This window comes from Schistocerca serialis, chromosome 1 (genome assembly GCF_023864345.2).
Source record: "Schistocerca serialis cubense isolate TAMUIC-IGC-003099 chromosome 1, iqSchSeri2.2, whole genome shotgun sequence".
Taxonomy (NCBI): domain Eukaryota; kingdom Metazoa; phylum Arthropoda; class Insecta; order Orthoptera; family Acrididae; genus Schistocerca; species Schistocerca serialis.
The window spans coordinates 483,471,541-483,487,506 of record NC_064638.1 but is presented as its reverse complement, the minus strand read 5'-3'; the positions used below and the strand labels follow the sequence as shown (position 1 = coordinate 483,487,506).

Below are 15,966 nucleotides of genomic sequence, written 5' to 3'. Positions count from 1 at the left end.
CCAAACGCTCGAGCAGTACTCAAGAATAGGTCGTATTAGCGTTTCATAAGCGGTCTTCTTTACAGATGAACCACATCTTCCCAAAATTCTACCAATGAACCGAAGACGACTATCCGCCTTCCCCACAACTGCCATTACATGCTTGTCCCACTTCATATCGCTCTGCAATGTTACGGCCAAATATTTAATCGACGTGACTAGCGGAGTATTCAGACCTTACAGGATTCTTTTTCCTATTCATCTGCATTAATTTACATTTATCTATATTTAGAGTTAGCTGCCATTCTTTACACCAATCACAAATCCTGTCTAAGTCATCTTATATCCTCCTACAGTCACTCAACGATGACACCTTCCCGTACACCACAGCATCATCAGCAAACAGCCGCACATTGCTATCCACCCTATTACGTAAATAGAAAACAACTGTGGACCTACCACACTTCCCTGGGGCACTCCAGATGATACCCTCACCTCCGATGAACACTCACCATCGAGGACAACAAACTGGGTTTTATTACTTAAGAAGTCTTCGAGCCACTCACATGCTTGGGAACCAATCCCATATGCTCGTACTTTAGTTAGGAGTCTGCAGTGGGGCACCGAGTCAAACGCTTTTCCGGAAGTCAAGGAATATGGCATCCGTCTGATACCCTCCTCGCAAGATATCATGTGAAAAAAGAGCGAGTTGCGTTTCGCAGGAGCGATGCTTTCTAAAGCCATGCTGATGCATGGACAGCAACTTCTCTGTCTCGAGGAAATTCATTATATTCGAACTAAGAATATGTTCGAGAATCCTGCAACAAAACGATGCAATTTTGAGGATCTGTCCTTCTACCCTTCTTATATACAGGTGTAACCTGTGCTTTTTTCCAGTCACTCGGGACTTTACGTTGGGCAAGAGATTCGCAATAAATGCAAGCTAAGTAAGGAGCCAATGCAGTAGAGTACTCTCTGTAAAACCGAATTGGAATCCTATCAGGACCTGGTGATTTATTTTCAACCCATTCAGCTGCTTCACAACCCCAGGGATGTCTATCACTATGTCCTCCATACGGGAATCTGTACGAGACTCAAACGGCAGTATGTTTGTACGATCCTCCTGCATGAAAGATTTCTCAAATGCTAAATTTAAAATTTCAGCTTTCGTTTTGCTGTCTTCCGTAGCCAGGCCAGACTGATCAGTGAGAGGCTGGATGGAAGCCTTCGACCCGCTTACCGATTTTACGTAAGACCAGAATTTCCTTGGGTTTTCAGCAAGATCTTTTGCTACGGTATGACGGTGGTAGTGGTTGAATGCTTCGCGCATCGCTCTTTTTACAGCAGCACGAATCTCTACTAACTTTTGCCTTTCCTCATTCTCCCGATCTTTCTTGTACCACGAGTGCAACTGCCTTTGCTTCCTGAGCATTCTCCGTATTGTGCTGTTAAACCACTTCACCGTTCTGCAAGGCAATTAATGCTTGACTGTTAAAAACCTGGAAATAAAATAAAACCAAAAAACTAAAATGAAGTAAGTATTATGGCCTTCCATAATTACGTGAATCTATTTTATCTATGAAAACTATGAATTGATGGCGTCCGGCCACAGAAATCTGTTTTGTTTTCATTTGACGTGAATCTGTAAACGAAGAGGAAAAAGCAAAATAACTAAATGTAAACACTGCATGCCAGAAAAATTTTCCAGGTAGCTTCTGGCTGCTTGCTACAGCCACACATCCAAGTAGCCAGAAGTGAGAGAATGTACTGTTCATCTTCTCTACTGAAATGAAATGTCGTGTGGCTAGGGCCTCCCGTCGGGTAGACCGTTCGCCTGGTGCAGGTCTTTCGAGTTGACGCCACTTTGGCGACCTGCGCATCGATGGGGATGACGTGATGATGATTAGGACAACACAACACTCAGTCCCTGAGCGGAGAAAATCTCCGACCCAGCCAGGAAACGAACCTGGGCCCTTAGGATTGACAGTCTGTCACACTGACCACTCAGCTACCGGGGGCGGACATCATCTCTACTGAAGCTAATGTAAACAATTGTGACGTAACGTTCATCAGGAGCAGTTTGCTGTTATGAAGAATTATATAGTTTTTCAACCTAATGCCATTAACACGTTTTTGGGGGGTGTTAGTTCTCCGACGCAGAGGCTCGAGCAAAGTGCTCAGCAATCGTGTTTGCGTCATTAGAGAGCACGCCGTTGATGTTAATGCCAGTGACACCCTTGGGGTCTGGTAGCCAAAAAGACATCTGATCGTCGTCCAGACCTGCGAAGGTGACATGGCATCAGTCGACACATACCTCTCCCAACACTCCTGTTTCCCTCGTTATATAGGCAGGCGAACATGGGCATGAAGCTGATTAAAGGCTGTTAGGTGCTCTAGGAAAGAGTGCCGCTTATGTTGCTGTAGAGCTCGCCAATGCTCTAATTGCCTCAGTGACTTCCAGCAACCACCAAGGAACTGTCTTTCGCCGGGAGCACCCTAGAGAACGAGGGATCGCGTTTTCTGCCGCAGACATTATTGCTGTAGTGACCTGCTCAATCACATCGATGGCACCGTGTGGGGGAGATTCATCGGGGACAGGTGAAGGCTACCCAGTCTGCCTCAATTACAGCCCATCTGGGTAGGCGTCCATTGGCATGACGCCGGGGGAGTGACAGGAAGATGGGGAAGTGGTCACTACCACACAGGTCGTCATGTGCTCTCCAGTGGATAGATAGGAGGAGTCCTGGGCTGCAAATTGATAAATCAATGGCCAAGTAAGTACCTTGAGCCACACTGAAATGTGTGGCAGTCCCACTATTTAAGAGGCAGAGGTCAAGTTGGGACAGTATATTTTTGACATCTGTGCCATGGCCAGCAAGCATGGTACTACCCCACAAGGGGTTATGGGTGTCAAAATCTCCCAAAAGTAGGAAAGATTTAGGGAGTTGATCAATCAGTGTAGCCATACATTCAGAGGACTGCATCATCTGGAGGAAAATAAACATTGCAGACTTCTTGTAATATCCCCTGTAGCCGCGAAGGGCACGGGTCCGCAGGTTTCCTGGAGGGCAATGCAGAAAGCAGGTGTGAAGCTTAACAATTGCTGTAGCTCAGCCAGGTGGTGGAAAAATCCGCCACAATTCCACTGGAGGATTATATGATAGCGGAACAAACACTGGTAGCAGTTACTTCTGTAAAATATCTGGGAGTATGCGTACGGAACGATTTGAAGTGGAATGATCATATAAAACTAATTGTTGGTAAGGCGGGTACCAGGTTGAGATTCATTGGGAGAGTGCTTAGAAAATGTAGTCCATCAACAAAGGAGGTGGCTTACAAAACACTCGTTCGACCTATACTTGAGTATTGCTCATCAGTGTGGGATCCGTACCAGGTCGGGTTGACGGAGGAGATAGAGAAGATCCAAAGAAGAGCGGCGCGTTTCGTCACTGGGTTATTTGGTAACCGTGATAGCGTTACGGAGATGTTTAATAAACTCAAGTGGCAGACTCTGCAAGAGAGGCGCTCTGCATCGCGGTGTAGCTTGCTCGCCAGGTTTCGAGAGGGTGCGTTTCTGGATGAGGTATCGAATATATTGCTTCCCCCTACTTATACTTCCCGAGGAGATCACGAATGTAAAATTAGAGAGATTAGAGCGCGCACGGAGGCTTTCAGACAGTCTTTCTTCCCGCGAACCATACGCGACTGGAACAGGAAAGGGAGGTAATGACAGTGGCACGTAAAGTGCCCTCCGCCACACACCGTTGGGTGGCTTGCGGAGTATAAATGTAGATGCAGATGTAGAGGATGATGTGATCATGAGACTGGGAAGGCAGGAAACACAATGAGGCAGTCTACACCTCAGGGTCACTTGCTGCCACTGACATTTCCTGAACATGCTATATGCATTATGTCTGAGGGTCTGGCGAGATCTAGGTCCTCAGCGAACACCAGAATCTTCACCTCATCCTCAGACACAGAGCTTGTAGGCAGCGGTGGTGTGGGTGCCACCACAATTCCCTTGGTCTTGGGGAGTCTTCTTTCTGAATTTCTCTCATTGATCCTTGGGTTTCTCTGGCTGGGAGGGCTTCACCGATTCAGTCTGCAGGACTGAGGATGATCGTGAAGCCCTACAACCAGCTGCTTTAAGGCACTTCAGCCACTGGCAAGTGTCATCTTTCCCACTAACAGAAACCTGGGAAGGGAGTGACCCAAGGGACCCCTTGCAAGAGGAGCCAAAGAAGACTTACGGTTTTCCAGCTGAGAAGTGGGGACCGGTGTCCCCAGTGGTTGAGGGGACAGTGCTCCTGAGGTAGGGAGGGAAGTGCAAACACATCCATGGTTATCGTCGGCGCAGAAAACAACACTGCATAGTGGGTGGAGGACAACGCATCCAGGAAGGTGTCCTCGCTCAAGCAATGGAGGATGAGCGAGACTGCAATGTCACGACAAGAAAGTGGGCTAAAGATCTCAATGCATGATGGACACGATGCACCATGTAAGTTGCACTTCCCCAATTGGCTCGCTCTTCGGGAAAATTTTGAGAAATGGATGTCAAACCCTACAGGGGACCATCAAAGGCCGAAGGGTGTGAGACTCCTTATAGTCACCTCTTATGACAGGCAGGAATACCTCGCCCCTATTCTAACCTCCAGGCCTGCACAGGGGGTTGGGTAGGAGTGAGACAGTGTTAGTATGCTCATGAATCCCCATAACTCATGTTCGGCACATCAGTGCACTGCCGCTCCAAGTTGAATCCAATGTTGCTAGATAGAGATAGATTTCCCTTGGCATCAAGTGTATGGTCATTTTTAAGACTGGTGGGAATTTTAAACTGAATTTTGGAGGCAATTTTTCAAAGAAAAAAATATGTCATATAGTTCATAAAATACAGTACTGAATGTTAATGGGAGAATTTCAAATTTAATACCGCTCATCTTTGAATTCTTTTTTTTTCTAATATTTATAGCCATAAATGTAAATCCGTTTAGACGTACACCATCAAAACGAACATTATTAGCAAAGTTATATTAGTTGATAAGCATGGTAACTAACGTTTTACATTTCATCAGCTCCAGCTATGTTCAGAAACTGCCAACACAAACAGAGGCCTGTCAATGTACATCAAGACACATCTCAATGGTGCCAACACTCTTGACTTAATACTAAATCCCGATTGTTTCCAGGTATTCGGTGCACCGAGACTCGCCTGTGAATTCACCACTCTCAGCCCACCTGCATGTAGTTCCTAACTGTTTGTCGAACAACAATGACAGACGTAGGAGACACTGCATGTGAAAAATTTTCTGCAGTGGTGACAATACTTAACAGTTTGCATTTTGTCTGGATCAGTTGTGCTGGAAATGATTGTGTGTAGACAAGTAATATTGTTTAGAATGTTCAAAAAGTAATCTAATAAAGTACCCTGTCTACTCTACCAGACACAATAAAAATCAGTGTCTCGAATACATGAATTGCTCTTCACCCAATTTACGTCCTTCAAATCAACTCCGATACTCTGTCAAGCCAAAATGTAACTTCCTTGGATGAAAACACTACATTTCATTGAAAGAGAAAGTACTTCACTTGACATTCATGCGATACAAAAAGACTGACGTATGATTTGAACATGCACTGTTGTACAGTCTATAAAAATCTTAGTGGTCCCAGCTCCCCAGTTCAGCTCGTAATATTTCAATATATGCCCTTAATCTCACTGCTGTTAGTGCTTGCAATGTAACAGTAATTTTAAGCATCCGACAGGATAAATTCAATTCCATATGAATTACTACAAATAAGTACTACCTCTTGCAAATCCCTGAGAGGTAGGGTCGTTTTATGCTTTATGCATCTTACAATGAGCCGTATATAGTTTGATTTGTAAGTACAGTTTGAAACGAGGATAAAAAATATTTCTCCCCCACGTCTCATTTCTGGGATGGAGCTTGCATTCGAGGTCAGCTTCCATTTGGGTGAATACATAAGAGGCAAATTAGTTGGTCATGACTGAGGGCTTCCCTTTGTGAAAAGTCTGTGACCACATGACACTCAGGAAACACAGTCAGTACGCAAGGAATAGGCTACACATGGAATGAAACCTCTACAGTGGCTAAGAGCTCATGCCACTAAAAAATCTATTTGATAACAAGAAAGTATCTATAAAGCAATGTGCAAGACTTGTTACATCAATATAATACACACATTGATCAATACTCTACATGATAAATTTCTCACCTTCACTTCAATGAAATCTGGTTTTCCCAATTCAACAAGTTGAGCATAACCATCGATTTCAGCAGTGTTCCAGGCTTTGACAAGAGTTAGACGATACACTGTGCGCTGTCCTTTCTCTTCAAGTGCACGAAGACTATCCACAAATCGCTCCCAGAAATCTCTAAACAGAGGCCTGTCAATTTTCTTCAAACTTTCTTTTGAAGCTGCATCCACACTCACATACAACTGTGTCACTGGGCTCATATTCCTGCAAGTGCAATTTAAGAAACATTAAAAAATATACCGAATGTTCTAAAAGACAAACAAGAGAGTAAATTAAATCTCAATGAGTAACAAAATACTATTAGTATGAGAAGCACACACCCAGTGACAGAGTAATAGATCACTAACTAAGTCATTGAAATATGTCTGGCAGTTTCAGGATGCCAAGGTGGAGGTACACAATTTCCAACTCTAGAAACTCTTAGTTATGATGCTGAGCAACTAACTTCTCTTCTGGTACAATGAGAATGACTGTGGAAAGGCAAGTGGCTGATATCAAATCCCAGTCCAGCACACAATTTCATTATTAGATGAGATAGTAATGGTGAACATATTCTGGATAACAAGATGTGTATTATTCAGAAGTAATCATCTATACATGAAAACTGTGATGCTGTCAGCAGTAGTAAATATGAATAGTGGGATCCTGTAACAAGTTTACAGAGTGCAATAATGATACTACATAGTTCATTACAAGTTATTATAATGATCTTTTTGAACAGTTTTTATTATTTCCCCTACTAGTGGGGTAACTGGATTTTCTTCAATGCCAGACACCTCTGATAATCATTAACCAGTACAGTTTTTGGGTTTATTTCAGTTCCACAATACCCTAGCAGAGTAACAAAGTGTCTTAAGATGCAAACACCAAACTACTACTATTGCAGATAAATATATCAACAAAAACAACCAATTTTCAATTTTTGAAAATATAACTGGATACATAAATACCTACTCAGCAAGTAGCAGCAGGAGAATACACACGTACAGAGTGACACAGAATAATGGGAATGTTTGAAATGAGTAGTGGCAGCTATGGGCAGTGGACAACACCACAAGTTCATGACAGTTGGCAAGCAAACAGTCCGCCATTTCAGTAATCATGGGTCAGTGGAACAGACAACAGTGTGCATTAGCCATAAAAATGACTTATAAAAACAATGATAGTATGGTAGCAGTGCAGAGGGAGTTTCAGCGTTTTTATAATTTAGGACGTCACGATGCCGTTCTGTCAAAGCACGCAATAAAATGTTAGATTAATAACTTTGAGGAGACAGGATCTGCCCTCAAGAAGAAACCAAAAGGATGACAAAGAAGTGTGTGTTCTCCAGCGAACATTTATGCTTTATGTGAGTCTGTCTTACAGAACCCACAGTGTTCAATTCTTAAGCAAGCAGCAGTGGTCGGAATGTCCAGGGATAGTGTTCGCAGAATTCTTCATCTTGATTTAAAATTTCATCTGTACAAACTACAGATGCTGCAACAATTGAAGGACAATGATTACCGGTTACGATTAGGATTCTGTCAAAAAATGATAACAAAAATAAACAATGACGATGAATTTCTAAATGAGTTGTGGATGTCAGATGAGTCACATTTTCAATAAACAGAATTACTGTTACTGAGCAAACACAAAACCTAATGACATGCACCCTTTACATGCTAGTAAAGTGATAGTACGGTGTGGTGTTTCATCACATGGGATTATCGGACAGGATTTTTTCACAAATGAACAGGGAAACACAACTGTCAATGCTGATTGTTACGTGGAGATGTTACGAACTTTCGTTACACCAGCATTGAACAGCTTTCCAAACGTTCAAGAAGCCTGGTTTCAACAGGATGGAGCGACATCACACACTGCACGGCAATCAATGGCATATGTACGACAATTGTTTGGCAACCGTGTGATCTCACGGTTCGGTAACCTTCCCTGGCCCCCTAGATCGCCAGATGTATCCATTTGTGATTTTTTCTTGTGGGGCTACCTCTAGAGCAAAGTCTACATGACACGACGAAGAACCCTGGATGAGTTAAAACAGAGAATTCAGGATGCAATTCACAGTATCCCAGCTGAGATGTCGCAGCAGTCAATGAGGAAACTCAACAGCAGATTTCACGACTGTATTCGTACAGGTGGACACCATCTAAAGGACGTAATTTTTTTAAAAATGATAAATGCCATACATGTTTTGTAAATGGCAAAGTTGTAAGGTTTCAATTACTATGGATGCAATTTCTTTCCTTCATCGCTTCTAAGTTTTATTGGATTGTGGAAATGTTCCCATTTTTCTGTGTCACCCTGTACAAAGGTTAAATGAATTTGCATGCTTTTTGAGCCAGTGGCTCCCCTTTCAGGCAGAAAGGTTAAAGGGGAAGGGAGATGGATGTAGAAAAAGGACTGGCAATATTTAGGAAATGGGGACAGTTTGTAAAATTCACCCAAAACCCCGGGTCGGGGGAGGCTTACCAGACAGGATGAGAAGGAAAGAGTATCATTGGGGACTGTAACAGACAAGACAAGATTTGAACTGTAGGTAAAGCGCTGAGCAGCAAGAGCGGGGTGGACAGATCAGAAAATAAAAAATATAGAAAACTAAAAGGGAATGAAGAAAGGAATAGTAACTTACAAGAAATGCTGGGATCAAAGAAATCGAACAATGTAAACATCAGATGGGCATTCCGGCCTGAGATGCTGGAGTTGGCAGTTGCGTGCATGCATGAGGTATATGTATATGTGTGTGTGTGTGTGTGTGTGTGTGTGTGTGTGTGTGTGTGTGTGTGTGTGTGGGCGGGGGGGGGGGGCACTTGGGCACAAAGGCTGTGGTCGAAAGCTACACGTCAGTGTCTTTTAATCGTGCCTGTCTGCAACTTGACATGTCTTCTTTACTGTAAGTAGCAATTTATATTTTTCTGCATTGTTGAGACCAGAAAAATTAATGTAAGTTAATGACAAGGCTATGACTTCCTAAACTCATGCCCAAAATAAGGTCCATTCTGCCTGACATTTTTCCCGCCATACCTAGAACATCTCCCCCCCCTCCCCCCCTCTCCAATCTCTGCAATATCTTAGTCAAACCCTATACTACTACTCCACCCATTTCCCCGCCCTATGGCTCCTACCTCTGTGATCATTCCCACTAAAAGACTTGCCATATGCATGCTCCTACCACCACATTCACCAAACCTATAATTGGCAAAACATCCTAGCAAAGGGAGAACCACTTGTAAAATGACATGTTTGCCAGCTGTCATGTACACACTGTTCAGCCTTTTATCAGTCAGGATGTTCAGACACAAACAGAGGATGTACACTGGCAACACATGACATCCTGTTGCAGGGTATGCCTTACAACACGCGAGTCGTGACCTCGGTGCCTATTTCGCCACAAGTGTCACCTGGATACTTCCCTCAGACACCAGTTTCTCAGAACACTGCAGCTGGGAATCGGCACTACATGTCCTTGGTTCTCACCACTCACCTGGTCTTAATTTACGTTAATTTCATCGATCTCAGCATTTCTTCTCTGTAACTATACCTTTTTTCACTCCCTTTTAGTTCTCTATATTTTATGACCTGTCTATTCCATCCCCCCCCCCTTCCCCCATACCAAATACAATGCACTTAATTTTCCACTTTTATTAATTCTTGCACAATGTTTTGTCAGTAATCTCTGTCTTGCTTATTACCCTATCCCCCATCTCTAAGCCCCCTCTGGTTTTCAAACCTCATCCAGTGCAGTCACCGACAATCAGTCTTTTCTTTCATCCCATCCAGTAAGTCATCCTTGACCCAAGGTTCTGGGAGACTTTCCCAAATTCTCTCCATTTCCTAAACCTTACCCATCGTTTTTCTTCATCCCTCTGCCTTACCTTCAACCCTTCTGTCAGAGGAGGAGTCATTGTCTCGAAAAGCTGGCAAATTTTCTTAATCTTTATATGTGTGGTGTTCTGCACTGCTTGGTGTGTGTATACATTAGACAGGGTGGAGCAGAGGAAATGCATGGTTTTCACTATTGAATGACTGGGTCACGGTTTGATAAAAATAATAAAAACAAGCATTAAGTGATAGATTTTTAATGCAGTTTTGAAATATACGTACTTTAATTAGGTTCAAAAAATAATGTCTTGGAGATGACGTCCTTCTTGCTGGATACAAATTTAGATCCTCTCCCGAAAGTTACGTATGACTCTCTCCAACTTTTCATTCGGCACGGCTTCATTTTCGTGACGAATGGAATTCTTCAGCTCGTCGACTGTGTGAGGCTTGTTCATGTAGACTTTTGATTTTAAATATCCCCACAAAAAGAAGTCGCATATCGACAAGTCGGGTGAGCGATGGGGCCAGTAAATATCACCATATCTCGAAATAACATGTCCTGTGAACATTTGTTGAACCACTTCCATGGATGCTCTCGCCGTGTAAACTGTGGCACCACCCAGCTGAAACCATATTTCTCTCATGTTCACTTGACGCCTTTCATGTTGTTTAACATTTTAACGTAGCATGCTGATGTCATAGTAGCTGCAGTTCCTTCCTCTTCAAAAAAAATAGCGTCCAACAATCACCATCTTTGAAATGCAGCACCACACTGTTACTTAAACTGTGGAGAGGTCTTTGGTGTAATTCATGTGGGTTCTCTGGTGCCCAATACCGACAATTTTGAACACTGATGTAATCTACATGAAAATGTGCTTCATCACTCATGACGACTGTAGCATCTGCATGTTCCATAAAAATTTCTTCTATTATGCGACAAAGCTCTCTGTGCTGCACAAAATCCCCTTCACTAAACTGCTGGACAATCATTATCTTGTACGGGTGAAACTTAAGATCATCATGTAAGATGCAGTGAAGCGAATGACGTGACATACCCAGTGCTACAGCCTTTCGTTTAGCCGATTGTTTTGGGCTAGCAAGAACTGCTGTTCTCACCCAGTCTGCATTTTCCGGAGTACGAACTGAATGGGGAAGACCAGGTGGTTTCTTTTTCATCACAGATGCAGTACTTCTAAATGCTGCAACCCATCGGAGTACAGTATTTCGATCAGGCACTGCACTGTGACTACGGAATCATTGTTTCTAAAGTATTGCTCGACAAAGAACACACGATGTGCTACACTCCAACGCTCCATAGCTACTGAAACTGCATTGTGGGCAGTCTGCCAACATTCATTCAATGTCAATACCCCCTCTCGTCGCCGCGTACTAGCTGTTCAAAAAATATGCGTTTCCTCTGCTCCACCCTGTATAAGATGAAGAATATTAGTCAACTGATAGCAGCACGTGACTTCCCTGCAGACAAGACAGCTCCTACTAAATCTAGTAGTCTTTCAATGCCATTCTTGACATCACATTTTTCACAAACCACGTGGAAAGCACATTGTATGGGAAACAGTTCAGGAATTAGCCTACTTTCCACATACAAATTTATCAGAAAGGATCACATGAGCAATGAAATTTAAATAGGGCAAATGAATCAGGATTCAACATCAATATTTTACTGCAACTGGGCATGTATCATGGCACTAGTCATTGCTCAATACGATTGTTCAAAATGTAATTACAACAAAGGAATGCGGGGGTACGCCCACATTTGAGAACATAAGGTTGTAATCATATTTGAAGCAGCATTTAGGATGAAAAGAAGAGGACAGCTGGTAAGTGACGTGTCAAAATAGATTGGTTAGACAATTCATTAAGTCAAGATTGCCACCAATTACTATAAACAAACATTCAAATTGTTGGTTCCAACATATTAACAGCCATCTTCATCTACACACACACACACACACACACACACACACACACACACACACACACACTTCTACTACATAAACCAATGCAAAGTGCATGGCAGAAGGTATGACCCAATATACCAGTTAGTAGGGAATTTTCGCATTCAATTCACGTATCGAGTGCGAGAAGATTAACTGAATGCCTCTGTAAGTGCTGTAATTATTCAAATCTTATCCTCATGACCCGTATGTGAGCCATATGTAGGGGGTTGTGGTATGATCCTAGAGTCGCCATTGAAAGCCAGTTCTTGAAACTTTGTTGGTACACTTATAGGGATAGTTTACTTCTATCTTTGTGCTGTATTTTGTATTTGAGTCTTGCTCCCAAGGCACCTAAAATGTTTGTCACATATAAGTTTCTGTTTGGATTTTGAACTAACATAATTTCTCATTACTCCTATCTGTTTGTCAATGGTAAAACTTGACAAATTAATATTCTCAATGTCTTATTTTCAGGCAGGTGTGTGTGTGTGTGTGTGTGTGTGTGTGTGTGTGTGAGATTCAGAAGAAATTCAGAAGAAGGCTTTCTGGCCAAATGCTTACTTATTTAGCACTCTTTTTGTTGTGCCTCTCTGCAATTCAGCATTACCACCATTTGGCGAGTAGCAATCTATATTAACAATATTATGAAAAGGAAAGTTGCTGCTCACCATATAGCAGAGATGCTGAGTCACAGATAGGCACAACGAAAAGACTGTCACAATTAAGCTTTCAGCCAGTAAGGCCTTCGTTTAAAATAGATTACATGCATGTGCGCGTACGCAAGCACCCACGCACACGCACACACACACACACACACACACACACACACACACACACACACACACACACAAAAGCGCGACTGCGGTCTCGGCCAACAAATGACACTGCGTGCAGCAACACCAGTGTGTCATGGGTGTGGCGACTGGGTGGGGGTAAGGAGGAACCTAGGGCTGGGAGGGGGTGTGATAGTAGGGTAGGGGTGGTGGACAGTGAAGTGCTGCAGATTAGACGGAGGGCAGGGGAAGAGGTGAGAAGAGGGGTTGGGGGGGGGGGGGGGGGGGGGAAGAAGTAAAAGGACTGGGTGCAATGGTGGAATGAGGGCTGTGTAGTGTTGGAATGGGAACAGGAACAGGGACGGGGATGGATATGTGAGGGCAGTGACTAACGAAGGTTGAGGCTGGGAGGATTACGGGAATGTAGGATGTATTGCAGGGGAAGTTCCCACTTGCACAGTTCAGAAAAACTGGTGTTGGTGGGAAGGATCCATATGGCATACGCTGTGCAGCCATAATTTAAACGAAGGATATCGTACTTGGCAGCGTGTTCAGCAAAAAGGTGGTCCACTTGTTTCTTGGCCGCAGTTTGTCTGTGGCCATTCACGCTAACATGCAGACTGTTGGCTGCCATGCCTACATAGAATGTAGCACAGTGGTTACAGGTTAGCTTGTAGACCACATGACTGGTTCCACAAGCAGGTCTGCCTTTGATGGGATAGGTGATGTTTGTGACTTGACTGGAGTAGGTGGTGGTGGGAGGATGTATGGGATAGGTCTTGCATCTAGGTCTATTACAGGCGTGTGAGGCATGAGGTAAGGGATTGGGAGCAGGGGTTGTGTAATGATGGATAGGTATACTGTGTAGCTTTGGTGGACAGAAGAATACCACTGTGGGAGGGATGGGAAGGATAGTGGGCAGGACATTTCTCATTCCAGGGTATGACGAGAGGTAGTCGAAACTCTGGCGGAAAATGTAATTCAGTTGCTGCAGTCCTGGGTGGTACTGAGTTATGAGGGGAATGCTTCATTACTTTGGTAGGTGGTGGGCGACTGGAAAGATAAGGCACGGGAGATTTGTTTCCGTATAAGGTTGGGAGGATAATTACGGTCTGTGCCTAGTCTTTCCAGTCTCCCAATGCCCCACTGTCCAGCCACAGAGGTGCACTGCCCTCGTAACTCAGTACTACCCAGGACTGGAGCAACTGAATTACATTCTCCACCATGGTTTCAACGACCTCTTGTCGTACCCTGAAATGAGGAACGTCCTGCCCACTATCCTTCTCACCCCTCGCACAGTGGTATTCCGCCATCCACGAAACCTACACAATATACTCATGCATCCTTACACAACAACTGCCCCTATCCCTTAGATCATGGTTCATACTCCTGTAATAGACCTAGATGTAAGACTTGTCCCACACATCCTCCCACTGCTGCTGACAATGGGTCAAAAAGGTTATGATAGACAGAAATCTTCCACCCTGGTACCAGTAGTCTCAGTGAAGGATGAAGGGAAACAGTATAATAAAGAAGACAAATTCATAGATATACAGCTAGCTCATTATGAAAGGCAGTAATTAACTTTCAATTGGTCCTTTGTCCAACTCTCAAAACTGTTAAAGAGATTTTTGTACAAGAGTATAAGAATTTTCTAAAGGTGAGAAGGAGTTGATGTGAAACTCTGGAAAGGTAGTGCATTTTTGAAAGCATTTGGTGTAATTTTAGGATAGTTTCACAGAAAATGAAGAAGTTTAAAATTAGGACATAATACTTGCCAACCTGTCCTTATTTGATTACACTGAAAAAGCGTAATTATAAGATGACAAAAACTGAAAAGCCATTGGTAAAATGTAAATATACATATTTATCCTTCCACGGCTCACCTTATAGCATCTGGAAACTGGGCATTAGTAACCAGAAATGAAGATATGCTCTTTTGGTGCAACAGTTTTACGAATTCATTTATCTCTGGATACATGATAGGTTCACCCACAAGAGAAAGGGCACAATGTCTTGCCCTCAGCCCTTCTTTTAGCCTTTCAGGTATAACCCCTGGAACACCTGAAGGGGGAGAAAAGATACTTCAACAACTTGTAAAACCTGCATGCATTAATAGTTCAATTATAGATTCATGAAAAATTGGTCAGTAGACTAAATGAAGAAAAACTTGCAAACAAATACACTATGTATGAATTGACCTACTTTTATTCATCTTTTTATTTTGACAAGCACGGTAACAGAATGAACTGACTTAGTGAATCGATTTAAACTAACAACCCAGTAATATGTTGCTCAAAACACTGTTGAACATTATGTACGCCTGGTTCATCACTAAGATCACGTGGGTTCTCCCACTCAAAGGCAGTGCTTCCAAAATCCAGGGAATGGAACCAGTTATCCAACACACACTTGGCTTCCATCATCGAGCTTACCTTAATTTACAGAAGCTTTATTTATTCTCTTCTCAGTCTTATTTCCCAACTGATATTTACACTCTGTATTGTCATGTACTATGAAATACAAGGAGACATCATGACTAGAAAAAAATTATCCTGGCTTTCGAAACCATGAGCGAGGAAAGGAGAAATAGCCAGGAAAGATTAGAAAAGAGGGACAGATCACCCAGACTACCTTGTGAGGGGAGGGTGGGGAGAGGAGGGGGAGGGACAAGAGTCAGTTACCCTGCCTTCCACATCCTAAAGATAATGCTGACCGGCCATTCTGACTCCCTGTAATTTTACAGTTTTCTCCGGTGGTTTTTCTTACATTTATCATGCACTACCTATCTCTAAATTTTAACTTTGAAGGAATCTGCAGTACCTGTGTCACATGCCACTGCAAGGCTGCCTCCTCCCGTTCAACAGCCTCGAAATTTATGAGGATAAAAATTTCTTCCATCATCAAGGAGTACACTACTTGTAAGTTAAGCACCATCATATACATGTTAGCAACCTTGTCTAGGAGAGATATTCCTCTTTTTAATGTTTTGCTTAAATCTGACTACCACCATTCTCCCATCTTTCAAAAACTTTTTTTAAATCTTTCCAGTACTTCACACCATGAGACATTTATCTTTCCACTGTTACTGTTTTGTTTGTCTAGTTAGCTTGCCCTTTTCCTGACCTGGATCACTTTTTAATGACCTAATTTATAT

General features: G+C 42.9%; 1 protein-coding gene across 2 annotated transcripts in view; it reads right to left on the bottom strand.

The window, feature by feature from the left end:
* Window positions 1-15,966, bottom strand: part of LOC126473661 (S-adenosyl-L-methionine-dependent tRNA 4-demethylwyosine synthase TYW1-like) — a 90,366-nt gene that overhangs the window by 22,088 nt on the left and 52,312 nt on the right. For both annotated transcript variants that reach the window (XM_050100897.1, XM_050100905.1), the window contains exons 8-9: window positions 14,696-14,873; window positions 6,214-6,460 (exon numbers count right to left, since the gene is read on the bottom strand). In XM_050100897.1, coding sequence (XP_049956854.1) covers window positions 6,214-6,460; window positions 14,696-14,873 — 425 coding nt within the window. The remainder of the gene's footprint in view (window positions 1-6,213; window positions 6,461-14,695; window positions 14,874-15,966) is intronic.